Below are 27,542 nucleotides of genomic sequence, written 5' to 3'. Positions count from 1 at the left end.
GTACCCAGTCATAATCCTTGCAGGATGTTTTAGACTATCTTTATCATGCAATGTTTGATAATTTGCAAAGGCAGGAGAAAAAAAAAACCACTTTAAACTCAGATTCTAACACTTTGTAGAGCAGATGTTGAAGTGCCATTTCTGAACTTCTAAACAGAATTTAATAATGAATCATAACAGCCAAATGACTTAGTACAAACTCTCTACTCACTGCTCCACTAATGTGGAAGATTGCAGCAGGCTAGGGACAGGACACAAAGTGGTTTGTGGTTTTGTTTTTTGGTTTTTCGAGACAGGGTTTCTCTGTAGCTTTGCACTTTTCCTGGAACTCGCTTTGGAGACCAGGCTGGCCTCGAACTCAGAGATCCACCTGGCTCTGCCTCCTGAGTGCTGGGATTCAAGGCATGCACCACCACAACCGCCCAGCAGGACACAAAGTTTTATCGTTTCTTTTCAATACTTGGCCACCTTTGAGAAATTACTTTCTTAGTGAGAGAAATAACATAGTTGACAGAGCTACTAATACCACCACAGAAACGATGATGCAGCTGATGAAACATGATTTTGGTAAAATTTGCTAATGAAAAACCAAAGACATTTTCAAGCCCTATTGTTATAGAAATAAATATACACAAGCATGAAGATTTTATATACTGCATCCGAACAAATATGCAAGAAAGATTACTCTAAGGGATTTCTGCATTTGTGAGGCATGCACACCTCTGCAAGGCTGCCCTACAGAAGGGCTTTGGTTAGATACACAATTAACCTGCATGACTGGAAGAGCTCCCAGATACAGCCTTCATGAGTTCCAACCTTCCCTGGTCCCAAGGAACACTCCAACCCTAAGCTGTAAAAAGTAGAGATTGGGAAAATGGTATGTATGACCTTTATCTAACAAGACTTGGCAGGAATGAAGATGACACCAGAGAGCAGTCAGGGCTGGGGAAGCCAGGTATATGGCCCCAGACAATGCTAACACTGTCACACAGAGGAACAGGGCAGACAGGAACTTTCTCCCAGATAACCACGTGTGTTCTACCCACTGTGAATTACAGACTCTTGAGCAATCCAACTCAGTATTACTGGTAATAGCTGACATAGAAATAACAAAATATATTACAAGTTTAGGGGGTTAAAACTGACAGTACATATGGGTCAAATCCTCTACTGTTTATACTGAAAACAAAACTGAGATGTCAAGGATAGATTAAAATTTGCTATGACCATATAACCGATAACAGTTATAAGTTAACATCTGGTCACCTAGCTTGAAGTCCTTACCTTTCCCCATGACCACAAAAATGTACACAAAGTTGTTGGGTTTTGGTTTTTTGTTTTGTTTTTGTTTTTGGCAAGGAGGAAAAACAATTCTGTAAGACACAAATTCAAAACAGGTGAACGTAGTATCTTAAGATGTGACTACATCCTGGGGTGTTTGTAAATCCTCAAGTCCCCCAGGCGGCTGTGGACAGGTCACTTCAGCAGCCATCTGAAAGAAGCCCCACTCCTGCCCGCCTGACTAGGAAAGAAAGCGGTGTCTCCTTTTCTCCCAGTCAGTATTCCAGTTACCCACAACTGACAGATGAAGCGGCTACCAGCAGCGTTACTTGGGCAGCTGTGCTCTGGATGTATGTATATACGCACACTTGAAAAACGTGTATCCGAGTACAGTCAAAGACTTCTATGTGAAAGAAAGATGTGATTTGTTGTGGTTATAGTGTTTGTCCCACGCACACTGGCCACATTAACTCTCTCAAATGCCTTGTGCACTGGGAACAAGTATCAACATCTATGAATGAGTAAACAGAAAATTCCACACACACTGTGGAAACTGAAGAGCCAAGCGCACAAACCCAGCTCTCCGGCCTCATAGTTTATTTGCGTTTTCAAGTTTACCCTAGGTTTCCTTTCTTTCTTATTTCATTTTCTTTTTTGTTTGTTTGTTTGTTTTTCCGGACAGAGTTTCTCAGTGTAACATCTCTGACTGTCCTGGATTTTGCTCTGTACACCAGGCTGGCCTTGAACTCACAGAGATCCGCCTGCCTCTGTCTCCTGAATACTGGGATTAAAGGTGTGAGCCACGACTGCCTATGGCCCCCCATCATATGTTTTCATCATGATGTCTTCAAGGCATGATAGTATGTTATACTGTTTCTCATTGATCTACATATAAAATAGTTTTTAAATTTGTGTGTGTTAGCCTACATGAGCATATGTACACCACATGTGTGCTGTACCTTGAGGAGGCCAGAAGAGGCATTAGATCTCCTAGAAGCCAGAGTCACAAGTGATTGTGAGCCACCATGTAGGTGCTGGGAACCAAACCAAGGTCCTGTGTAAGAGCAGTAAGCACTCTTAAATCTTAAACACTAAACCATCTCTCTCTCCAGCCTTGGTTTAGCAAGAGGAGAGGAGAGGGAGCGAGACAGAGAGGAAGAGAGCGTGACAGTGTGTGCACTATCAGGAGTCAGAAGGCATCAGATCCTCTCAGGCTGGAGGTCTGGGCAGTTAGCAGCTCAGTGTGGGTGCTAGGACTCCAACTCTGGTCCTCTGCAAGAGAGTACGTGCTCTTAATCACTGAGTCATCTCTCCAACCCAGTTCTTTATGGCTTTACTTTTCTATTTCCAGAGTTTCCACCTCTTTTTGTTATAGAAGCAAATATTTACAGTTGCATCTAACATGCAAGACATCCAATTTTCTACTTTTACTACAGTCCTCCAATTGTATGTCTGTAAATTTGTGTATTTTCACAAACACCTAAATAGTAATGCCATAAAAAGTACAGAAAAAAACCTCTCCTTCACTCTATACTTCATAATCACCACACCAAAAATAATATTAAAACTTTTTAGTGCATTAATTTCAACATCCATGGTAATTTCTTAATCATTCCATCACTGGAGTTATTTCTATCCTGTGATATTCAGAACAGCATGCACATGGCAGGTACTGAGTTTCTGTTGAGTGACTACATGTAATGAGCAAGAAGAATCCTGTAATCCCAGAACTACAATAAACAATTTTTAAAAAAGACTGATTTATGACTTATAGGGGTTTTATCTGCATGTACATCTATCTGCACACCAGAAGAGGGCATCAGACCTCATGAGGCTACAGTAATAGATGGCTATAAGCTACCTACCATGTGGTTGCTAGGAACTGAATTCAGGACCTCTCGAGAGCAGCCAGTGCTCTTAACTGCTGAGCCATCTCTCCAGCCCCCAATATTAAAGTATTTTTAAAACATGAGATATTAGCTATTTCCTGTCTGTGACATCAAGGCAACAGGAGTGGGTGCAGAAGACACACATTTTTTCTTACCTAGAAACACACACTGTAATCCCACTCCATCTTTTTTTTTTTTTTTTTTTTTTAAATGGAAAGACAGAATTCAGGCCATTTGTTGTGAAAGGATTTGTTAAAAATTCAAAAGGCAAACAAAAGCCCAATGTGGTGGCATACTCCTTTAATTCCAGCAAAGGCAGACAGGTGGATCGTTGTGAGTTCAAGGTCAGCCTGGTCTACACAGTGAGTTCCAAGAAAGCTAGAGCTACATGGTGAGACCCTGTTTCAAAACAAAACAAAAAAATGAAACAAACCCAAGACAAAGACAAAATAACAACAAAAAAGGGGGAGGGAGAGAGAGATGAATTCAAATATATTTATTTATTAGAGAAAGGAAGACTTAGGCGAACACTGGGAGAAATAAAACCCAAGAGAATAAGTATTACCACCTTACATTTAGATGACAGAGCTAAAACAGAACACTTAGGTAATTATGAACACATCTGACAGTGACAGGAAATAATATCAGAGGCCAAAAATGATGGTCTTCCAGAAAGGAAAAGTTCTGGTTGAGCTTCCCTGGACTCAGAAACTGTATAAAAAAATGGCTAATCGCCATGGGCAGAGACAGAGAAATTAACTTGATTTAGGTGTGTGTTTTTCTATTGTAATTATCCTTAAGACTGTGTATAATAATTTAATGAAGGCAGCATTATAGGATCAAATATCATTAAAAAATGCCCTTGTTTATTTTTAAAGGGAATATGGAAATGTCTATAATAGTGTGGTACAAGCTCCAATTCTGACTGGTTTGTAGAATGTTAGATGTGGTTTGTAGGAGTCTATTGGTTTGCAATCACCTCCCATACTAGGCCCAAAAGACCGACACCACTGGACTCCTCATGCTCAAGTCCATTCTGACAAGCAGAAATGAAACTGCTTTCTGACCTCTGGGGAACTCAGATATTTGTACACTGTGTGAAAATGTACTGCTGTGATTAGTGTAATAAAAAAGCTGAAGAGCCAATAGCTAGGCAGGAGGTACAGATGGGACTTCTGGGCAGGGAATTCTGGGAAAAAGGCAGAGTTGCCAGCCAGATGCAAAGGAAGCAGCATGAGCAATATGGTGAGATGAGGTAACGAGCCACACGACAGAACGTAGATTAGTAGAAATGGGTTAATTTAAGTTATCAGAGCTAGTGGGACAAGCCTAAGCTAAGGCCGAGCAGTTTTCATAATTAATAAGAAGTCTCCATGTCATTATTTGTGGGCTGATGGCCAATGAGAAATTACTACTACATATGGCATCCAACATAGGGACTCAAATATCCAAATGTAGGGCCTGAGAAAGCTAAGAGAAGTTCTGGACAAGGAGCCAGATCTCTCAGGTGGGCTAGTGCTTGGTGGCAGCATACAGAGGCATGGTGCTATGTGCTAGGCTGAGCCTGTGTGGCAGCTCACATGGCAGTTTCAGATTTGTCGACACCATGTGGTCAGAGAACACTGTAGGTTAGTAACGCCAGGTCCAGACACAGGAAACCTCTAAAAGTGTACAATATGTTTAAAAAAGTGCTTAGATGCTACAGAATGAAAAGAAAATGGGAACAGCCAGTCATAGAAAAAAAAAAAACTTAAAAATAATAAAGTCTTTAAAGAAAGAATAAAGTAATATAAAAAGAATAAGTCATATAAAGATGGGAAATATACAGGATGTCTGAATCCTGTGTGGTGCTTTGTCAAATTTAAATTTTAAATGCTAATGAATAAAAAACAATAGCTGCTGAGAGGCACTGAATTATGGAAACTGCTAAATTAAGCCAACCTATATATTTTAAGAATGATTTAACTTCAAAATAGAAGTCAGAAAATATGTTGCTTCAGGGGAAAGGTTGTGCCTTTGTTTTCACAGGAAAGAAAAAGTTCAAATTCTCTTCAACATTAATGAAGATCAGATTTGATTGGGAAAGACCTCCTGAAAATCTTGGCTACAGACAATAAAAGCTAAAAAACCAAACCAAACCAAACCAAAAAAAAACCAAGAAAGACTACAGGACAGGTGACATATATACAGATCCTCTACTTATGGGAACAGCTCTGAGACTGGATGAGACATGATAAATCTTGGTGGCTACAGAGTCCTCATGACTTATTATTACATGCCATCCTTTCATGTGACATGGGTGGAGGTTTGGTTATACAGTCCAAACAAACTTATAAAGTTAATAGATGCCTTTTACCCGCTCAAACATAAGACAGAAAATCTTTAGCTGACTTGTACACACTATACATTCCATACTTGTGTTAACACAGATATATATGTTACCTTTAAAAGTTTGTGTGTTTTCAGAAGGAAAAAAAGGACCAGACACCAATGAAGTCAAGTAGCTCAGGTGATCCAGCCTCTCAAAAATGCCTCTGTTGCAGTTTCTGCAAAATTCTGCATCCAGAACAACGTCAAAGCTGCTAGCTGAGATGATTCAGCCTCACAGATTACTCCAACCAGGACTTTAAGATAAGCCCTACACTTTCCCATTACACAGAGACTGGACAACAAATGATACAGCTAGTTCTCCCAGGACTTGACCATGCTTTCAATTTTCTCAGGGTCCCCTAGAGATGTCCTTACTCCCAGACAACAGGAAAGCAATCTAGAAAACATGATGCCAACATTCCCAAGAGGTGGGGCAGGTGGTTTTTTTGGTTGTTTGGTGGATTATGGATGTTTGTCATTGTTCAGGTGGGTTGGTTGCAAGTTGTTATTGGTCACAGTCAGGGAGGAAACTAAGCAAAGCAGATTAAATTCAGGGATCTCATTCTGAAAAGAAAAAGGGGGATATAGAAATGACAAGATAAAGGGTAAATTATTGAATCTACTTTTAAACTAAAAACAACTACTAGTCTCTAATATTTTACATTGGTATGGCTTTTTGCACATTGAAACAAATGTAAGGTTATTTTTGTTAGAACATACACTATATATGTCTACTCTTGTTTAAGATACTTTTGTATATTGATGCAAATTTAAGGTTATTTTGTTATACTATTTCTACTCTTGTTTAAGGTATTATACTTATGCAGCTCATTAAAAAATGTAAAGTTTTAGTCCTTGAAAGCTACTTAGGATAATAAAGAAATACAGGTTAGCAGTTAGTTATCTAACAATGAAATTTGTGGCCATGTTAGGTATATTTTCAAGGTCAAACAGAGATATATTTTAGATAGACATATGGTCTTCAAACATTTCAGAGACATAAAGAATATGATATTTAAGATGTTTTAATAACCTAAGACTTTTCATGACAGTAAGACATATCTGCTCCTGGCAGCATCAATTTACTTCAAAAAAAGGATGATGGACATTGAAGAACCTCCATGGAGTTTGCTTTTATTGTGGCTAAGTTAGCCACTGGGCAAGAAACTGCCCTGGCCTCAACTGATGACAAATATGCTATCCAAATTGGATAAGAGTGCTGAACTTTGCCAAGACAAGGCAGGACAGTCCTTCAAAATCCCTGCTTCACAGAAAAGTCTATCAGATAATCTAGGCATGTAGGCCAAAGATGGATGCCCCCACACTGCAGAGGAACCTTGGGTTATTGTCCAGGCAGCCAGCTCTCTTTGGCATTTCTATAGTTTTGGATGTTGTTTGTTCTGTACTTCCTATTTACTCAGGTAATATTTTATCCTTCTTGGGTCTCTGATAGGGATTGAAGACTAGATAGTTGTACAGTTTTCCTTGTTACCAAATTCAGAAAAATAACTTACATAAAATATGTAAAGTTTATAGGTTAAAAAACATGAAAGCTTAAGTTATTTATCTAAGAAGGTGTTAAGTCTAAAAAGATATTTTTAAGATGGTAATATAAGTTATATTAGAAAATGATTTAGGCATAAAACTTTGGACTCATCAAGATAAGATAGATAATAAAGTAATTTTTCCAAATTTGACAAATACAAATAGATTGGACATTATGAATGTGAATTCTTCCTTGATAATTGTTCTTATTGTATATAATTTTACTGTATAAGATTTAAAACCTTTCCTTTTTATTTAGACACAAGGGGAAGTGTGGAATTTTTGTTCACTGTGTGAAAATGTACTGCTGTGATTGGTGTAATAAAATGTAATAAAAAGCTGAACAGCCAATAGCTAGGCAGGAGCTATAGGCAGGACTTCTGGGCAGAGAGAGAACTCCAGGAAGAAGAAGGCAGAGTCGCCAGCCAGAGGCAGAGGAAGCAGCATGGGCAGTTATGGAGAGATGAGGTAATGAGGCATGCGACATAATGTAGAGTAGCATAAATGGGTTAATTTAAGGTATCAGAGCTAGTGGGACAAGCCTAAGCTAAGGCCGAGCAGTTTTCATAATTAATAAGAAGTCTCTGTGAGTTATTTGTGGTCTGGTGGCAGATGAGAAACTACTACTACAAGAATGTTAGCCAAATTCTCTAAAGGGCAGCTCAACACAGTATGACCAGAAAGCCACCTTGTCTCAACTTAAAAAAAAAAAAGTGAAGCTTGGTGGCACACACTTTTAACCCCAGCGTTAGAGAGACAGAGGCAGGAGGATCTCTGTGAGTCACAGGCCAGCCTGTAGTTTTAGATCAGCCCCAGAAGGACAATGAGATAATGGGCCACATTACAGCTTCCACAACAAGATTCTTTTCTTTTTGCTTTTTCTGTTTTTGTTTGTTTGGTTGGTTTTTCTTTTAAATTTGGTTTTGGGAGGAGGTTGCAAGGGCAGAGGGCGGATTCGAGGGGGTGAGATAAGTGGGGATTGGAATGCATGATGTGAAATCCACAAAGAAGCAATAAAAGTTAACAAAAAAAAAAAAAAGAAGTCACTTTGAAATCAATCCACTTGCTCTTCTCTTATTACTTTCCCATGTGGTCTTTTCTGTCTATAAAAATTCTTTTCTTTGGTTTTTTTGAGATAAGATTTCATTATGTAGTCTGGGCTGTCCCTGCTAATTTTCAATCCTCCTGCCTCAGCCTCCCCAAGTTGCTGAGAGTACAGGTGTATACCATAGTAGACATCTTATGGTGAGTTTGCCTTTTGGTAAAAATGAAAGCAAAGCACAAGATAAAGCAAGCAGAGCCTTCCTGGTATGTCATGATTGTCAGTACTTTTAGAGGCTGGACAAACAGACATCTGTGGGAAATCAAAATATGAACCACTCCCGTTACCAAAGAGATCATCTTCAAGTCACAAGACAATGAAAACTACGCTAGTGTGCAACCCCACATACAACACTAAGAAGAACATTAAATCTCACCCCCTACACATCTCTGAGCAATTCTCCACCCACAGTGACTGTATAAGGAGCACTTCTTTCTAAAACTATTTGTAAATTTACATTTCTATGGGCCTTGGAAATGTACATACCAAGAAGTGTAGTAAAACTAAGGTAGAAACCAGTCCGGCATTAGCAGTCTTTTGGAAAGGCTCTACAAACAGGATTTGATTGTATGACCTGTTCTAATATAAAAGCCAAAAGGTAAAATGTTAAATATTTCACTAACTTACCACACAGAAAAAGGTACCTTTATCCTTCTAAAATGTAAAACCAAGTCCCCTCATTCTAGTAAACACATGAGAATGTCTTAAAAAATACAGCAAATATCTGAGAACCTTGTACTTTATAAGCTTGGACTGGCTCACATGTTTTCTTGGTACCTACTGCACGAAGGCAAACAACACCATCATAAGAAGAGGATGACATGACACCAGTCCCCACAGCACCGAGAACACAGCTTTCGGCTTCACACAACCGATGCACGTTAGTGAGCATCACTCGGTGCCACAAATGAGGATAAAAATCTAAACGGAAACATCACCAACCTTGATATATGCAATTCCATTTGTGATCTGCATACAGATGACAACTTTGAATGATTCCTTATATGCATTGCAATAAGCCCTAATAAACGTCTATTTAATTTTGTTATCTGCTTTAAATTGAAAAAAAACCCTGATAATCTAAGTGTGTATGCATTGTTTTAGAATATTATCGTGTTATTTAAGTAGAAATCCTTCATTATGATAGCTCAAGTATGTGCCTAAAGATGTCTTATACATGAAAATTATATAGTTCTTCCTCATGTTGTAACTATGTAGAAATCAAAGGAGTACAAAGTACGACTAACAGAAAACATACACTCTCTCACTCACATACTACAAACTTAATTTCCTAAAAGACAAGGGAAGAGACGATTTCTCACTCGGAGGATAAAATCACATTTGTCAGTGAACCAGACTAATACTCTAAAGCTGCTGCTAGATGCCAGGCTTGATCCTGTGCAAAATACACAAAACACAGAACAGAGAAGACAGTCATGGTAAGCAAAAGCACAATGTAAGGAAGCAAAAAACGGCAAAAACCATGTGGCTAATGCAGAAAAAGAGCCATGGAACTGGGTAAGGACACTGGTTCCAGCTAGAAGGAAGGGAGAGGAAAAAAGAAATGGGGCTGTCCTGTAGAGGGCTGAGGACTGGGGGATGAAGCTAGGATGGCTAGTTCATCTCCTGAACAGGAAATTGCCCACCAACTTCCCAGGACTAGAGGGTTATGGAGAAGTCAAGGAAGCTGGGCTTTAGCTCCGTCTACAGTCCACAGTTCCACCCACTCCAGATGAGAAAGCTCTTACTCACACAGTGAGAGAAGGAACTACCTACTGAGATGATCCAAATAAAATATGGAGCTCAAAGTACTCACAGGGGTTAAAATCCCTACAGCAACTCCAAAACCACAGGGAAAAAAGAGCATCTACCCTTAAAAATCACCTCCCCAGAGTGAGGAAGAGAACTCAGTGAATTTGCTAGTTTAGTGCAGGAGAGAATGTTCTGGGGCTCTTTCAGTCTACCAAGTAAATCACTGCAAACTTCGCAGTCAATTACCACAGTCTGAAACACATTACATTTCGTTCTATATTCAGCAGGAGTACAGAGCAGATAGTGAGGCTGCGAGCTGCGCATTTTATACATTACCTTACAGTTATGACAAGTGTATCTTTATGCAGAATATTTCTCTCATGTCTACTTTCTTACAATATGCCACAACGAAGAAGAAAAAAGCAGAACTGTTACAGAGATCTAAAATATCATTAGCAGTTTCTCACCTTTAATGGAAGAAGTACTGATATCTATCAGACAAATCTACCAAATAAATAAAAAATGCATAGGTCCTAACAAAGATAAATATCCTTTCCATCATGGCACACAGAAAATTCGATGTTAATTTTATTCACCGAAAACAATGCGTGCAGTTCAAGGAACAAACAACTTTCAGTGTCTGACATTTAAGAGGGCAGCTTCCTTAAGATCCACACTTCCCTAGCTCCATGAAGCTGTCACAACCACCAGGAAGAGAGAGCAGCATTTCATTTCACAGTGCAAAGATGCCAGTACAAACAGCTTACAAATATGTCCGTATAAACACGTACGTACGTACTCAGAGCACACTGAACAGAATTGCACTGTAAAGCAAGACCTTATTCCTGGAAGCATTGGCACGAACTTACCTTGCGCCCATCACTTGCATGGCAGTTCACATTGAGAGGTGTCAGTAAGGCCATCAGTTTGTCTTCATTACCACTCCTATAAAAGGCAGGGAGTCAATTTCTATAATCACAGGGCTGCTTAGGAGTATTTACGGGTGTTTTCATTAAGAGTGGAAAACAAAGATGTTGCCTTATTTTTTAAATATGGATCACAATGCATGTCTTAATATTTATTTCAGTTAACATAATTCCTGTCAATTATGTAGTGTTACGATATCTTGGGTAATGTAGCTTTCTACATTTAAAAATTTATCTATAGAGTCATTTTAATTACAAACAAACTTTATTATGAAAATAGGATATAAAACTCTGGAGTTTAAAAATACAAATTCTATAAAGAGGTAATCAATTAAATTATAAACGACCATTACTATCACCACCATCAACAAAACAGCTGAGGATTTTAACGTTTACTTCACTAAGTCTTTCCTTCAAGCTTGGCTAGGGAAAAAATCTTCAAAGCAAAAGAAAGACATAGGCATAGAAACACTCCAAACATATCTTTTGAAACGTTTGCAGGTACCTCAAGATAGGTTACAAATAAAATTAGCCCTACACTACTCAGCACAGTGACGGATTCTGTCATTGTGCCCACTAGCAATGTAAAATAAAGTACACAAAGACTTAGTAGACCTTATCCACACTATCCCTTAAAAGCCAAGCAAGACAAGAACAGGTTATAAATCTTTATACTCCTCCACCTGCCCGCCCTCCCCCTTTCCTCCCTTAGATGCATTATACTCACTTAAAATGAATGGAATCACTTACCTAGCAGCTTCTAGGAGTTCGTCTTTTTTGTATTCACCTAGATGATTGCAAAATATCATGCTGTTAGCATTTGGCAGAAGACAGATTAAGAAATGCAGTAGGCAGCAAATAGAGAATTAAATAGAGAAGAACAGAAAAAGAGAGTCCACACCCCGCTGGGTGATGGAGCCGTGACGTTAGCCAGCTTGTGAAGGCAGCATCACCAGTGCCTTGGAGACGGGCAGCAAATTGACGCAGCTTCTTGTCCAATCCTCAGATGAAATAGCTTTCTTCAGACAACCAATGAATGCTAAATCTCGAGTCCAGGAACACATTCCCTCTGATAACAGCATGCCAGCTCAAGACAATGTCCCTTCCCCCCGTTTGTATTCAGGCTGTCACAGTATACTTGTGAAGCATAATACATTTTGAGACAAAAGCAAAATAATGTGGCTCTTTAAAGGTACGAATTACTAGCCTTCAAAAAAACCTCAGTTTTATTTCTAACGGCATGGAAAGTTTTTTTTTTTAATTGATTACCATCACTGAGCTTTATAGCAAGAAAAAGGAAAGAAAGAAATGTAAATATCAGAACCACGAATCCTTTCTCGCCTCGACAGGGAAGGTCTGTAGACGAGAAATACGTGAACTACGTACCAAACGCAGCGAGCCTCTTGGAGGCAGTGCTCCAAAACCAAAACAGAGAGCACATTCTTTAACCGGCAACAATAACCTAACCTGCATCAGCCTTTATCCTCGGTACGCCCAATTTTAGCAACAGTAAATCTTAGGAAGTAGGCATCTCAGGAAATGAGCAGGGAACCAGTTACTACGCCATGGGTAATGTTACTCTATTTTTCACAACAGACTTTTCAAAATGTATCAGTGAAAATAGAAATTACAAATCTTTCATGGCAGATTTCTTAGAGTACTCAAGATCTAACAAGTTTCTTTTGCGAGCTCAACTGAGGGACAAGGAACCTTAACAATAATAACACCGTGTTTGTTCCTTCATTAAATAAAAAGAACAGCCAGGGTTATGATTCAGCTATAAGGCAGTTGGTAATATCATTAAAGAGATAATTATACAAATTGTCTTAACATGTCATCTGTGAAAAAATATCAGGTATACATTAGCAAAAGAAAACTTTAGATTAAATAAAAGTTAAATAATAACCTTGAATTGTTTTAAAATACTTATTTGTGGTCATATCTTTCTTTACATTTTCTTTGCATTTTGCCATAAAGTTGAACTATTTTAATGCAAACACTACAAAGATACCAAGGACCACTGAGTAGCTGCTTAAATCCTATAATCCACTATTAACAAATATTATATAGCTTTGCCTTTGTCTTGTCTCTTGGATTGGAACTAGGCTAAAATCTAAAAACTATAATCATGTTTTCAAATAGAATTTATTTGAAATTATTAAGGGAATAATAATTTAAGGGAATCTTATACCAATGAAATCTGTTCTATGCATCCCTCAGTTCCATATGGTAGGTTGAACAATTTCAGAATCACAGAATTAGTCTTTCCAATTTCCTATAAATTGTAGTTCAGGTTGTTTAATAATTAACCACGCAAAAGTAAAACTGTATCTTCTGGCCAAAAAGGCTCAAAGCTAAAGACTTCCCTTCATTAAACATTTTTTACAGCAATATGGAAGTTGAACATACTACAAATATGATGTTATAAAGTCAAATTTAAAACTAAAAAGCCTGAATAATTATAATCTAAATAATGCAAATTATGGAATATATCTATAAAAGCCACTCGTGCATTCCAAAGGAATATTATCCTATTAAAGGGGAGTGAGAACAGTAAGCACACGGTTGCAGCAGACTGTGGGGAAATCTATGAAATACTGTTCCGGGCTTACTGGCTAGTCTCAATAGGATTAGGAACAGGCTGACTGTGGGTTAAGGAGGTCTTTCGGGAGAGTTTTAAAGAAGAAAGGAGTGGCTTTCAGGTGAGGAATGTGGGAGAGGAGGAAAGGCCGGAGAGAAGAGGGGAAATGCTGGCTCTTCCTAGAAAGGCCAAGGACATCTGCAGGACAATGAGGCAGACGAAATGCAAGGACCAAGTTTGAGCTTGCTGAGAAAATGTTGAAATGTTTTAACAGGAAGAATGCAAAATACATTGTATTTGAGCATCTTTAAGTTTACTGACAACATAAAATATTTCCATACTTTACTCCAGCAAACTTTTGTTGTTGGGAAGAAAGGCAGCCAGGACATGGTGACGAGGTATTAGGCTCTGACAGCTGACGTTCTGGATTATGCATATTTGCATTGTGAACTGCAAGTAACTACTTAACTTCAAGCCACGGTGAAATAGAATTCAATCAGCTAAGTGGCAGAACTGCAAAGGACCCAGGCTCCTCAAAGTTCCAATCAGCCTACCCGCACAAAGTCCTAAGCATGCACAGCTTGCTCTTTTCACCAAAAAGGTAGTTTTGCAATAATGCTCTTCCTTTCTGCATAGGCTGATAATACGGCAATGCTTTCAAAAGAAATATGTAAGTATGCATTACAGATGATTCTACGCTTCCTGTTAGAGATCCTAGCACTTTAATCAGCTTTTCTGCAATACATTCCAGCATCCACTATCTGGTGCCCAAGGACCACAATGAGTCAACAGCCGAAGCCATTTCTCACACCCTGCTTCACAGGAAAAAGTAGCATAATGAATTCAGAATCCTTTGTACACCGACAGCAAACCCGGGCTGCTTACTAGCGGCCACAGCACCAGATCTGTTTCCCTTTGGCTGAGACCACGGTGCTTTACGGAGCATCTGTACTCTTTAATAATATCCAGTTTGAGCAGCAATGGCTGAGCTCGAGACAAATGAAGTCAGAGAAGCCTGGAATGAGGAAAATAGATGGCCTCAAACATCACTTTTTCATTAGAATAAAGTGGGATGAAAACAAGTAGGCACAATGTTTGCTTCCTTTCTAAATAGTCATTATTATCAAATCTTGATACCTGCAAACATATATATGCCTATACAGATACACAAATTAATGTTTTATAAATGAAATCAGAATGAAGGTTAAAAATAAACTTCCCTTCATATTCTCTGAAGTAGTTAGAAATAATTTCTCTTTCTCTTAGGATACAGGCAAATTTTTCTTTTGAAGAAACATACAGAAGTCATGATTATTGATTTACATCAATTTCAACACTGTAACTAGCAGGGTCAAAGCAGAATGCGGTGCCGAATTGAGCCATTTTGTCTAGCTGGGATAACATGGAAAGTTTATGAGCACAGACTCACAGATTTTGAAAGCAGTAAGGGACTGGAAAAAAAAAACAAAACTGACCTTTCTGTCCTCTGCTTTCACAACACACAGGGCGTGCCCGGAGTGATGCTTGCTTTACACATGAAATGAAAGAGATGTAACTGGAAAGTCACCTGTCTAGATCACCCAACCCTGTAGCTCCAGAACAGATCTAACAAGTAAGTCCCCTTCTCTCAGATACAGTCTTGCTAGCCCTGCCTGGCTGGCCTGGTCCTTGCTTTGTAGCCTAGGTTAGCCTCGAACTCATAGTGATCTGTTTGCCACTCAGTCTCCTGAGTGCTGGGATTACTGGCATGTATCACCACGCCCAGTGGCTATCATATTCATTAGTTAATGAACTGGTCCTAAAGCAGTCAAACTGAGTGTCTAGTTCTACTACGATCCACCAGTCTCTCAGGCTCTGGAACTAGACTAATGTGCAGACAAAGAACCACCCAATTTGAACTTTGAAAGACAGGATTACATTAGAGGAAAGAAACCAAACTGTTAAGTACAAGAACATTTTATAAATCCAAGAATTAGTAGCTTTAAATAATATAATAAACCCAAATTTCCCATCAGAACCACTTTGAAGCACTGGGCTTATAAACATGGACCACTGGACCACAGGAAGAGAACTGAAGAAAATTCTTCTGGGTCTCTTCAAGTGATCAACACATTTCACATTTCCACAGCACACTTGAATTCCCGAACTTCTTAGATATCTCAAGGGCAGACCTTTGCAAAGCCTTCAGTCTCCATCACCATCTCCATCAAAGTTAATGCATGCACTCTCCTGGTGCCGGGGGCACAGCAGCCCCCGACCCGACAATCCTGATACTCCTGTACAGTGCTCACCAGTAGCACAAACTGGTAAGCTGATGCAGAAATCTTGGCACTGTGGTACCAGCAAATACAAAAAATTGATTCTTTTAGCCAAACCCACAGCCTATTTGGGGAATAAAATATTAGTTGAAGTGATGTGTTTCACTGTGTTTTGGTTTGAAGACTCAGAACCAGTTAAGTGGTTGTGAAAAGACTTCAGCTACAAGACCAGGAAACAATCTATTCTCTAGTCATTAAAGCTAGATCCTCAGGCAAACTAATTTTCCAAAAGACTGATACTCTATATAGAAAACAGGGTCTTAGTAATAATTAACCTATTGTTTTCATTCTAAAATCTTTCATGAAGACTTCTGAGACAAGGGGAAAACGTCAAAAGTCTTCCTAGGTTTTCAATCCTTGTTTCTATTCTTGAATCCTATCAAATCTTCTCGTTTCTTCTGGTGTGGCTTCAAAGTCCATACCATCAGCTCAATCTAAGGTCGCAATCAAAGGAAACACTCCACAATTTTTCAGAACAGAACACTTGAGGCTGTGGAGAGTTTTTTTTGGTTTCCTTTACTTCAATTGTCTCCTAAAAGCTCAGTAGCTAACATTAACTAGCTAACTAGGACAAAACTAACGCCTTCTGTTGCTCAGTCCCACCATTGTATTGCAGTAGTGTGCAGGAACTGTCTGTGTGACAAGCACTCGCTTCCATGCCTGCACACCCCTGCAACACAATGGTGGGACTTGTATTGCAACTGAAGGGTGCTCTGATCATTCAGAAGCCCCCGTTTAGCCCCTGTTCTTACTGTTAAAATTCTTGCAATCAAGACTCTAAATTTTTCTTTATGTTTACTATCCAACAACTGCTTCATCCCCATGAAATACAGGGAAACACTGACTAAGCTGGTCCCAATCCTTCCACACCAGAGAGGACAACTCCATTATAACTGGTGATATAAACACACACTGATGAAGAGGGGGGCTGTATTGTGAGATCTATAATCTCTAAAGTTGGATAGTAATGCTCAAGATATGTTCCTCTAGGAAGCTGTTAACCAGTCTACCAGGTCCACTGTCCTTTCAAAGAAAATGACCTTTTAGAGCACACTGCAGAGGAAGAACCTGTAGATACATGACAAAGATGACAAGGAAAGAAGGAAGGAACGAATTCTCATTTTAAACAAGGCACATTACAATGCTTACAGGACCTGGAACCTCAGACTGCCCACTACCAAACACCTATCCAATGGCAGCTGAGTGACGTGGTAATCAAACATAAAATACAATTATAATGTTTGCTCTAAAAAAGAAAGCAAGCAGTTTAGAAAAGTAAATTGCACATTTGATCCACTTGGCAATAATTTTGGCTATACTGATGACCTTTTATTCTCATTCTCTCTCTTTTTCTCTTTCTCTCTCTCTCTCTTCTCCTCCTCCTCCTCTTTTCTCTCTCTCTCTCCTCTCTCTCTTCTCTCTCTCTCTCTCTCTCTCTCTCTCTCTCTCTCTCTCTCTCTCTCTCTCTCTCTCTCATCTTCCCATCCTCCCTTCTCTTCCCTCCCTGGGCTCAATATGTTGACACAGGCTGGTCTTGAATTTGTGCTCATGATTTCCCACCCTGACTCCCAACAATGGGATTACAGGTGTGCACCAGCAGGTGAGGCTACAGAGCTTTTTTAGGGGGCTGCTTTTGTTTTGGGGGGACAGGGGCTCACTGTGTAGCCCTGGCTGGCCTGGAACTCGCTTTATAGAGCAGGCTGGCCTTGAAGTCACAGAGATCTACCTGTCGCTGCTTCCCAGATGCTGAGATTAGAGGCATGTGCCACCGCGCCATGTTTCTAGCACTTTTCTAGACCTCCTAGTTCACACTCCCTTAAAGTCTGAAATGGGTGCACATAACTGCCACATTTCACTGACAACTATGAATGCTATAGGGAATGTTTGCAGATTCTACCAGGGGTGTTCTGTGCTACGGTAAAACTGTCTTATCATACTATGTATTGATGTATATTTTACATAGTTACATTCATGTTTTTTCAGAGGGAGGAGGGCTTCATTATGTAGACTACAGAGATCCAGCCTGCCTTCTGTCTCCTGAGTGCTGAGATTAAAGGTGTCTACCACTATGCCTGGTACACTCACACTTTTAAAGTGTTTTTTAAACTTTACTTAGTGTGTGCATGCATGCATGTATGCACATGTGTAAGAATGTGCTGGTAGAAGCCAGTAGAAGGAAGAAGGTGTTGGATTTTTCTGGTGCTAGAGTTAGAGGCAGTTATGAGTTTCCAGTGTGGGTGCTGGGAAGCTAATTCCGATCCTTTGCAAGAACAGCAAATGCTCTTAACCACTCCAATTCTCTCTCAGATACCACTGAAGACGGAGAATATTTCTATTGCACCCCCAAATTTCTCACATTTTTGTGAAGCCCCATTTCATGGCAACCAGTGGTCTAATTTCTGTGCCTAAAGTTTCTATTTGTTTACTTGACATTTCTCCTTTTTCCCACTGTTGGAGACTGAACCCTATTGACTTGAACATGCTCAAGCACAGACCTCTAGCCCAGGCCCCCAATGTCAAGTCATCTGACCAGAATTAGTGAACACATAAACATTTGAATTTAGGCTTGTTTTTACTTGGTGTAAATGCTTTTGAAATCTGTCCCTGTCACTAGACAGAGTAGGGGTTTGTTTTGTTTTTTTTAATGCAATAAAAAAAAAACAGCAATATCATTACATAAACATACTTCAATTTGATTATCCTTTCCCTAGCTGACAGAAATCCGGGGTTGCATTTTTGGTGGTTGTAAAATGACATTATTATAAGCATCTATGGAAACCATTTTGTATGGACACATGATTTCATTTCTCTTGGACAAACATCTAGTAGTAATGCTGATTGCTGGGCTGCTTATTAAATATATATTTAACTTTGTAAGAAGTGGTCCATTCACATGTTTTTAAAAATCTAAGAACTTAAACCAATACATCAAATGACAAGCTCTGCCACCACATGCCCCATTTAATGTCTTCTCTCTACTTGAAATTCTTTCCATTCTGTTATTACATTTAGGTACTTTTTCCTCCCACTACCTTCTTTACAATAGTTCTGTAACTCATCCTTTATGTCTTCAATTCCTAAATCACAACTACCACATTCATTTCTACTTTAGTTTACCCACCCCATTGCTCAATGAGGTCCAAGACAGTTCTTACATCATTAGAAAAATAGTCACATGAACTTCTACACTAGTCTGCCATTCTTTAGGATTAAACTTGTCACAAGAAGCAGGGTGGTGGTGGTGGTGGTGGTGGTGGTGGTGGTGGTGGTGGTGGTGGTGGTCTGATAACTCCCAGATGGGTGTCTCACACACTCTGGGCTTCAGTAGGCTGATGCATTCAAAGGGCAGAAATCCCTGATAAGAGCCAGGACTACAGGGAAGCAATCTTCTTTTCAAAGATAACAATATGGTTCCTATAATTCACAATGCACTGTGTTCATACAGCCTCACAGCTCTGAGGCAGCAGCTACTATACATCTTTCAGTTTCTTAGATGAAGAGATCAATTTTGCCTACAGGTTTAATCAAAAATGATTTTTTTCAAATAAACATTGTAATATAATACCTCACGTATATATTACAAACATTAGGAGATGGTGTTGAGTATTTTGGCATTTCTAATTCTTTGATGGTCGTACTTGTCTCTCATAAACATCAGTCACGTTTATGTAAAATTAATCACTGGCCTTGCTAAAAGCCTGGTACCACAAACACTAACTCCTGGAACACTCAAAGACTACAGAGCAGGATAGATGGCGGAGTTTTCAATGTAACTGTTAATTTTGTATTTTTTTTTAAGATTCATTTATTTATTACACATCACAGTGTTCTGTTTGCATGTGTCCCTGCATGCCAGAAGAGGGAGCCAGATCTCATTACAGATGGTTGTGAGCCACCATGTGGGTGCTGGGAATTGAACTCAGGACCTCTGGAAGAACAACCAGTGTTCTTAACCTCTGAGCCACCTCTCCAGCCCTAATTTTGTATTTTAAGTTCTCTATTCTTAACAGAATTTCTTTTTGAACTGTATTATATACTTCTATGCATTCAATAGGGATTATCTGAAAAATGATGCTATACTTTTCTTGGTAGTTCAAGGCCAGTTACTAGGAACATCCAACAGACTATCATAATGTAAGCTGTGGGTCTATAAGACGAGCAGGGCTATCTACACTTGTTCAAATACTTCTAGAATGCTATACATTTTGTTATTTCAAAGTGTTTAATTCATTTACTTTTCTCTTTGTGTTATTAAATGCATTTAATTTTGAATGGATACAAGTGTCGATCCTAGCAGGTCAAGCTCTGGACAAGTAGGAACTGGTAGATTCTTCACAGCCTCTTAATGTGGGTGTGGGGAGGACACTTAGCTCTCTAGATAGGAGAAAACAATATGGCCTGTGGAACAGAAGGTGAAAATTCTGGCAATTGATGGCTGAACATCGCCCCAACAACAAAAGAATGCTTGAGGAGGCTAAACGTAATGCTTTGCATTCCTGGATCCAGGAGCCTCTGAGGTCAAACCTATATATATTCTCTTCACCAGCATGCAGTGTCAGGACAAATGAGGATTCTTTGACTGGCACTTCTTTCCTCCTCAGCCTCATTATAGCAGGCTAGTAGTTTGCTTCGACCTTCACTTTGATCATAAAGCTAAGAATGGCATGTGCCTATGGCTGTGCAAAACTGAATGAAATGCTCCACGTGTCTCTTGGAGGGGCAGGACAGGGCCTGGGCTGACTTGGGAGTCACTGAGGAGTTCTAACAGAGAGCATCACTTGAGGGCCAAACATTTCAAATTAATTCGGGCTATGCTATTATCGACCCTTGTGAGTTTGACCAAGTCATTTAACCTTCCTACAAATCTCATGTTTCTCATTTTTTTAAAAAAGAGCAACTTTATGGGGTTGCTATGAGGGTCAGGGATAATACAAAATAAAGCACCCAATACTGCCTGACTTAGATAGAACACCCAAGATAGTAACGAGGAGAAGAATGTGATTCAAAGTTTGAAGCACTTGGTTTTTATACTAACAACTGTTCTTATTTTGCTCTGGGCAGCCAAGGACAGAGGGAGTTCATCTTCTCTCATTAAAGCCCCTGGAGAGATTTTCAATTAAAGGAACTAACAGTGACAGAATACGAGAAAATGCTTTTCTTCCACTCCCCACGATTCTTTTCCACAATATGCTTTTCCTTCAATGAAAGGAGCGTGGCATTTTACATTACTGTACCGTGTGTGTGTGTGTGTGTGTGTGTGTGTGTGTGTGTGTGTGTGTGTGGTGGGGCGGTCTCTAGAAAGTTGCAATCACAGCAGAAGCAGAGAAACTGATAAGCCCCAGTAGGCAAGCACAAGAAAAAGGATGGATTTAAATAATGACTAAGACATTGTGAAAGCTTTCAATGGAGTCAACTGTAAAATGATGCAGGTCAACCTTCTCTTCTCTATGTCAAAAAGAACTTCAACCCTTACGGTTCATGAAGGAGCCTTGCCAAGAGGAAGAATCTACCTGCTCTGAGAAAGCTTGCAAAAAGAAAGAGACGTGTATTTGTACTGAGTCCCTCCACATATGTGATGGTCACTAATATTCTAGCTGGTGACCTACTGACAGCTGCATGTATATTCACAGGTCAGCAGTAATGATGTCATAACAAAGACAAGTGGGGTTTTTTTGTTTGTTTTTTCGCTGCTTCACAATTTGTTATTTTTAAGCTAGAAACTGACTTTAAGTCACATACAATGCCTTCATAAAATGTACGTCAAATATAGCTATTTTTATCACACGTGAATGTACCAACCAACCCTGATATATAACAATCTTTACAAAACGTGATTAAAGCTTAGTATGCACATTAGTCAGCATGTTAAAGTATGAGGTTTGAAACAAATTTTAAAATAACATGAACCTAGTATTAGCACTGTGTTTAATACTGAGGAGATGAAAGTCATCCCTACTGATAATGATGGGATGAGAACATGGAAGACAATGGGTCCTATGGATGGCCATTAAACAATTAGAAAAGTGACCATCATTCTCTCTTAGAGTGACTTGTTTTCTAAACAATGAATGACATTGTCAATCTGGCTTCATTCCTAGAGCCAGCCTAAGTCTTGAAGAGTATTTCTGAACTATATTGGTCCGTTTCTTTCTTTTTGGAGACAGTGGCCCAGGCACATCTTGAACTGGTGATCCTCTCACCTCAGCCTCCCAAGTGCATGTGCTACTACTATGCTTTGTGGGCCTCTTCCTTTAGAAACTCTGGAGTATGCAAAAGCCTCGACCCTGTAGGAAACCTTCCCTCCCTCCCTCCCTCCCTCCCCAAAACTACTCTCAAACTCCTCTGGGACGTGCTGTGCCTGAGACAACATGTAAAATATGCAAAATAATCTTGGACAATGTGAGTTCACATGCTGGAAGTTTGGTCCCCAGTATAGCGGTGTTGAGAGATGGTGGGCTAAGTCTAAAGTAAATGAGTAATTGGTGGTATCAGTCAGCTGCTGGCTCTTTGCATGATTCAGTCAGGCTGTTATATTGGCTCTCCAGTGGAGAAATATAATCCCCTCTGTTTCTTTTTTACTTTATTTTTTTATTTTAAAAGTATATATAGTTATTTAATATTTTTTTGGCACACGCTCTCACAATGTAGCACTGGCTGGCCTAAATCTGCCTCTGCCTCCCAAGTGTTAGGATTAAAGGTATATGCCACCGTGACCAGCTTAGTAATGTTTTATCCACAAATAAAGCAAGCTTTATATGCCATGAAGAACTGTTTTCACTGGGAGTCTTAACACATTCTGTCTGTTTATAGTCAGTCTTACGAAGTGGCCCAGGATGGCACTGAACTCATTCTGTAGTGCAGGCAATTGAATTTGTGATCATCCTGCCTCTGCCTCCCAAGTAGATGGCAGGGCTTTACCACCGGGCCTAGTTTAATTTCTTTTAAATAGAACTAAAACAGAATAATTAGGGCCAGCAAGTTGGCTCAGTAGGTAAAGGTTCTCACTGCTCAACCTGAACTCCTACAAATCTGACCTCTATATGTACATGTATAGGAGACACACACCCTCATACACATAAATAAATGAAATTTAAGTATTTTAATGAATAAAATAGCTGTATGTATTATTAGGAAAGATGAGAAATTAGGGTTGAAAACTAAATTAAAAAACATTCAATAATCTAAACTAAAATTTTATTTTAAATCAACATTAAAAGATTTTATACATTTTTAATTGCATTTTTTAAATTTTTAAGACATATTACATCATTTCCCCCTTCCTTTTCTTCCCTCTAAAACCTGCCATGTAGCCTTGCTCTAGATATCTTTTTAATTCTTGCTACATATATATATTAGATGTTAGATATATGCATGTATTCTTAAATATATAATGATGACATGCTTAGTCAATTTGTATAATGTTACCTGTAGTTCTCAGTGCTGATCATTTGGTACTGGATAACCAAATGGTCTGCTCCTCCCTTCAAAAGACTGGTTTTCTGCTCTCAACATTCCTTAGTTGCCTGTAGTTCTTCTTTGTCTAGGGTTGAGGCATCCTGGGCTTTCCTAGTTCCACATCAGCATGTCTGTTGATGTTGTCTTTGTTCAGGTCATGCTTAGGCAGCCATGTTGGTGAGATTTCATGGGTGGAACTTCTCTGACATTTCTAAGAGACCTGTTCTCACAGCAAACTTCCTGCTTCTTTGGTTCTTATAATCTTTCTGGCCTCTTCCACAGTGATCTTCGAGCCTTAGGAGCAAGAGCTGTGTAGTAGATGTATCAGTTAGGGCTGGGCTCCTGAATTCTGCATTATGATTGGCTCTTGCTTTCTTTAATAGTCGAGTTTCTACACTTACCTGTGGGGTAAGGACAATCCTTAGAATGTAGTGAGGAGTATACTGGTTTAGTAAATGGTGGTTGGAGGTTTTCCTCCAAGACCAATGACGTCACTAGCCCTGCATAGCTGGCATGCTTTCCTTTTTGTTGAGGCAGCCTAAAGTACCTTTAGAAGGCTGTTGTCGGTTACCACAAAGGTAGGTGCGCCACTACTGCACCCTTGAAGTTATCCTGTCATGTTGGTAGTTGTGGTTCATAAGTGTCACAGATGGGTATGACCATTGACTGTTTTCCTTCTTTGGAAGCTTGCACGATGCCTTTTGGTCCCATGAAAGCTACAACTCAGGAAGGAAGACTTCAGGTTAGATCCAGCTCAGGTCCTCTGTCTAATGTGGTGTCTTCCGCAATGGGGACCCTAGCTTGCACCCCAGGAGAGGGGACAACCAAGGGCAACAGCAGTAGCCTATACTGTTCTGGGAGTCTCTTGGACAGCCCTGACCAACAACTCCGAAGGGGGCTTCTCATGCCCATGTTAGGGTTTTTGTTAGATAGTCTATGGCTCTTGAGCGAAAGAAACATTGCCAGCTCGGAAGGGAAAATTTCATTTACATGTATTGTTGGCACTTTTATATACAAAGTTAATAGTGTGGTCCCTTAAGACTTCTTTAGCTATTCTTACTGCTATTTCACCCTTCTTCTGTATTTATCTCCCTTCACTCCTTAATTAAAGCCCCTCTATTCTCCCATTTCGCTGTTCAGATCACTTGTATCCTACAATTCCCCTCTCAATTGCTGCTCTCCTATGCTCCTAACTTCCTCCACACTCTAATTACCCTCTTTTACTTTTCTGACTTCTGCAGTTACTTCAGGCTGTAGATTCATACCCGAAGACTTGGAGAAGGAAGTGTTTTCCGCGTCTGGGTGACCTCATTCGATATGCTTTCTAATTCCATCCATTGACCTGCAAGTTCATAATCGATCTCATTTTTCTCTAGAGTTGAATGGTATTCCATAGTGTACATGGACCACATTTTCACCATCCATTCATCAATTGGAGGATATTTAGGTTGTTTCAATTCCCTAGTTACTGTGATCAGAGCAGCAATGACCATGAATGAGCAAGTGTCTGTGGAGTAGGTGTTGAGTCCATTGGGCAATGTGCTGATGGGTAAAGATGGGTCATACAGATTTATTTCTAGTGTTTTAGGGATTCCCCATGCTGATTTCCAGAGTGGCCAGCAGACTACAATAATAGCAGCAGTGAATGCAGAGTCCCTTTCCCCCATGGCCTCTCCAGTACTTGTCCTGTGTTGTTTGGTTGGTCTTGGCCATTCTGACTAGGGTAAGATGAAGTTTCAAAGTTAGCATTTCCTAATTGCTAGGGACGATGAACACATTTTGATATACCTCTTAGCCATTGTTATTTCTTCTGTGAATTCACTGTTCAGACCTAAGCCCATTTTTTTGAATGGGTTGTTTCTTTGAATTCTTTATATATTACGGATATTAAGCCCCTGTCACATGTATAGCTGGCAAAGATTCTCTCTCCTTCTGTGGGCTTACTCTCCAACCAGTTGATTGTTTTTTCTTCTGTGCAGAAGTTTTGTAGTTTCATAAAATTGCCCTTGTCAATTATTTGCCATAATTTTTGGGCAAAATGGGTCTTATTAGAAAGTCCTTCCCTAGACCTATATCATATACAGTTTTCTAATTTTTTTTTTCTTTTGAGCAGTGACAAATTATATAGCCAGATTGTTCGTGCCTGGTCATGTTTATAAGGGACAATATTCTGGTTCATTTTGTGCCATTTCAAAGTATTTGTCTCAAGCTCAAATAAATATAGAGACAAAATTTGAATTTTATATCTATAGAAAACCTAAAAAAAAGAAGAAAACCTAATGTGACAAAGATAGAAAACTGCTTTAAATAAATTTAGTTTTAAACAGCCATACATTTTAGAGAACACACTAAGCCAGAGACTGAAAACGATTCTCACACAATGTCTCCGTTAGCAACAGATACTATTCATTCATTTGATTAAATGTGAGTCAATTGACAGAATCAGACATTTATATAATGGCTTCTGCATAGAATTATCTAAGAACAGTGGCAAAGATTACCTAACTAAGAGCTTTGTAATTGGTATAAAATCTCAGCAGGCAATTTTTTGGATTCTTGGCGGTCTAATGTTTTATCATCTTGATAACTTTAATAGATTTAAGTCAAAAATTTGTTTGAAAGGGTGAAAATTTTAAACCTAGGATCCAATTATTTCCTTGGCATACTTAGTGTCTTTCTCTACTTTGTGTAAATCTATAGTTGTTTAATGACAGAGGATGATAAACCATCACATTCTAAAGAAAATGACTTTGCAGACAGGTCTATCGGAGGGCAGATGATAAAACTAACAGTAACCCAGAAGTTCTTTCAGGAAAGGCACACAACCTATCATCCCAACTGGCCAGCAGATGTATGTATGAGTATGTGACTGTGTGAGTGAGTGTGTGTGTTATAAAGCATTACAAATGAGTTGCAAAATAAAGTTTATGTATTTCTTCTTGTTAAAAAATAACAGAAAAAGAAAGAGAAGCATTCTCAGAAAAAAGATCTTTAAAATACATATAAAGTGTTAGGAATATTCCATGGCACTAAGCTCTTGTGAATATATTTAGCTTTCTGTTGAAGTAAGTAGAATGCCATACCTCATGGAAAATAAAATGTCAATTAATTAATGTCTTTGATTATAATATGGTATAAAAGAAAGAGATTTCTGAATAAAGCAGACTCACTTTTGTTAGTACACGAAACATACCGTATAGAAGGCAGCCGTAACAAGGTCTTTCCATCCCTGTACCCGCGCCAAGCACCCACCACCTCCCGTCCCAGTGCTAGCACACTGAATTAAAGAAAAACAGCTCTTCTGTGCCTATCCGCCAATCCACACAAACAAAATTAACAAAACATTCAACACCTCAATGCTGAAGGAAGAATCTACGTCCTGAGAACTACTTCTTAGTGTCCCACCAGCTAAGGACCCCTGTGACTGTCATCAGTGTGAACAAGCTGGCAGTGAGGGAGAACTCACCCTGGGGTTAATCCAGCAAGGCCCCCAGGTGGAGGGTGAGAGTCTGGTACTCCGCTGTTGGGAGGTTTAAGTGAAGAGGCTAAGGAAGAAGAGGTTTGCTCTGAATGACCGCAATTACAAAACAGGGATACGTCCTGCGTAGCTACAAGAGGCAGCTGTCACTCAGAGAAGCTGGGGAGGAGGAAGTCTGCAGGGTGTGGCCTACACAGAGCCTCTGCTCACCTTTGTGTTCGCAATGTTCTTAAGTAATCTTGTTTCATCCATTTGATAAGGTTTTCAAGTGCCCTGATTTGAAGCTGATGCTACATGAAATTGTTTATGTCTGAAAGGAGAAAAATATAGCCTACTTATGTCAAGGAAGTTCTCACATTTCATCTTTCAGATGTTACTGGGCCAGCTGTCCTCTGACGTCCACATGTGCACTGTGACACGTGTGTGCATGCATCCCTGTACACACACACACACACACACACACACACACACACACACACACACACACACACACACACACACACATTAAAAAAAACATATAATAAAAACAAATTTAAAAGCTGCTATTTTACTCCTCAAAAGGGATATTTCTATTTCTGCCAATTAGCTGGACACAATTTCTTAAAATTAATACCATCTCCCAAGGGCAGGTGATGCTAAGACTCTTGCATGCCTTTCTCTGGTCCACAGGAAGGAAGTCTGTGATGGCAGTGGTAAGTGTAAGCTTAAGTGATCCTGCCATCCACAGAGCTCCCAGAGACCCTCACTCCCCTTGTTCTATGAGGAGTTTGCACAACAGTCCGATATTCACTTCTTTTGTCAGCTTTCTGCTAGATGGCTATAGCCATTTTTCTTGCAAGGCATCA

General features: G+C 39.4%; 1 protein-coding gene across 4 annotated transcripts in view; it reads right to left on the bottom strand.

The window, feature by feature from the left end:
* Positions 1–27,542, bottom strand: part of Tnks (tankyrase) — a 159,493-nt gene that overhangs the window by 63,029 nt on the left and 68,922 nt on the right. For all 4 annotated transcript variants that reach the window (XM_042262492.2, XM_006973957.4, XM_042262494.2 and 1 more), the window contains 2 exons: positions 11,616–11,652; positions 10,809–10,884 (listed from right to left, as the gene is read on the bottom strand). In XM_042262492.2, coding sequence (XP_042118426.1) covers positions 10,809–10,884; positions 11,616–11,652 — 113 coding nt within the window. The remainder of the gene's footprint in view (positions 1–10,808; positions 10,885–11,615; positions 11,653–27,542) is intronic.

Source organism: Peromyscus maniculatus, chromosome 17 (genome assembly GCF_049852395.1).
Source record: "Peromyscus maniculatus bairdii isolate BWxNUB_F1_BW_parent chromosome 17, HU_Pman_BW_mat_3.1, whole genome shotgun sequence".
Classification (NCBI taxonomy): Eukaryota; Metazoa; Chordata; class Mammalia; order Rodentia; family Cricetidae; genus Peromyscus; species Peromyscus maniculatus.
This window is presented reverse-complemented; position numbering and strand designations above follow the sequence as displayed.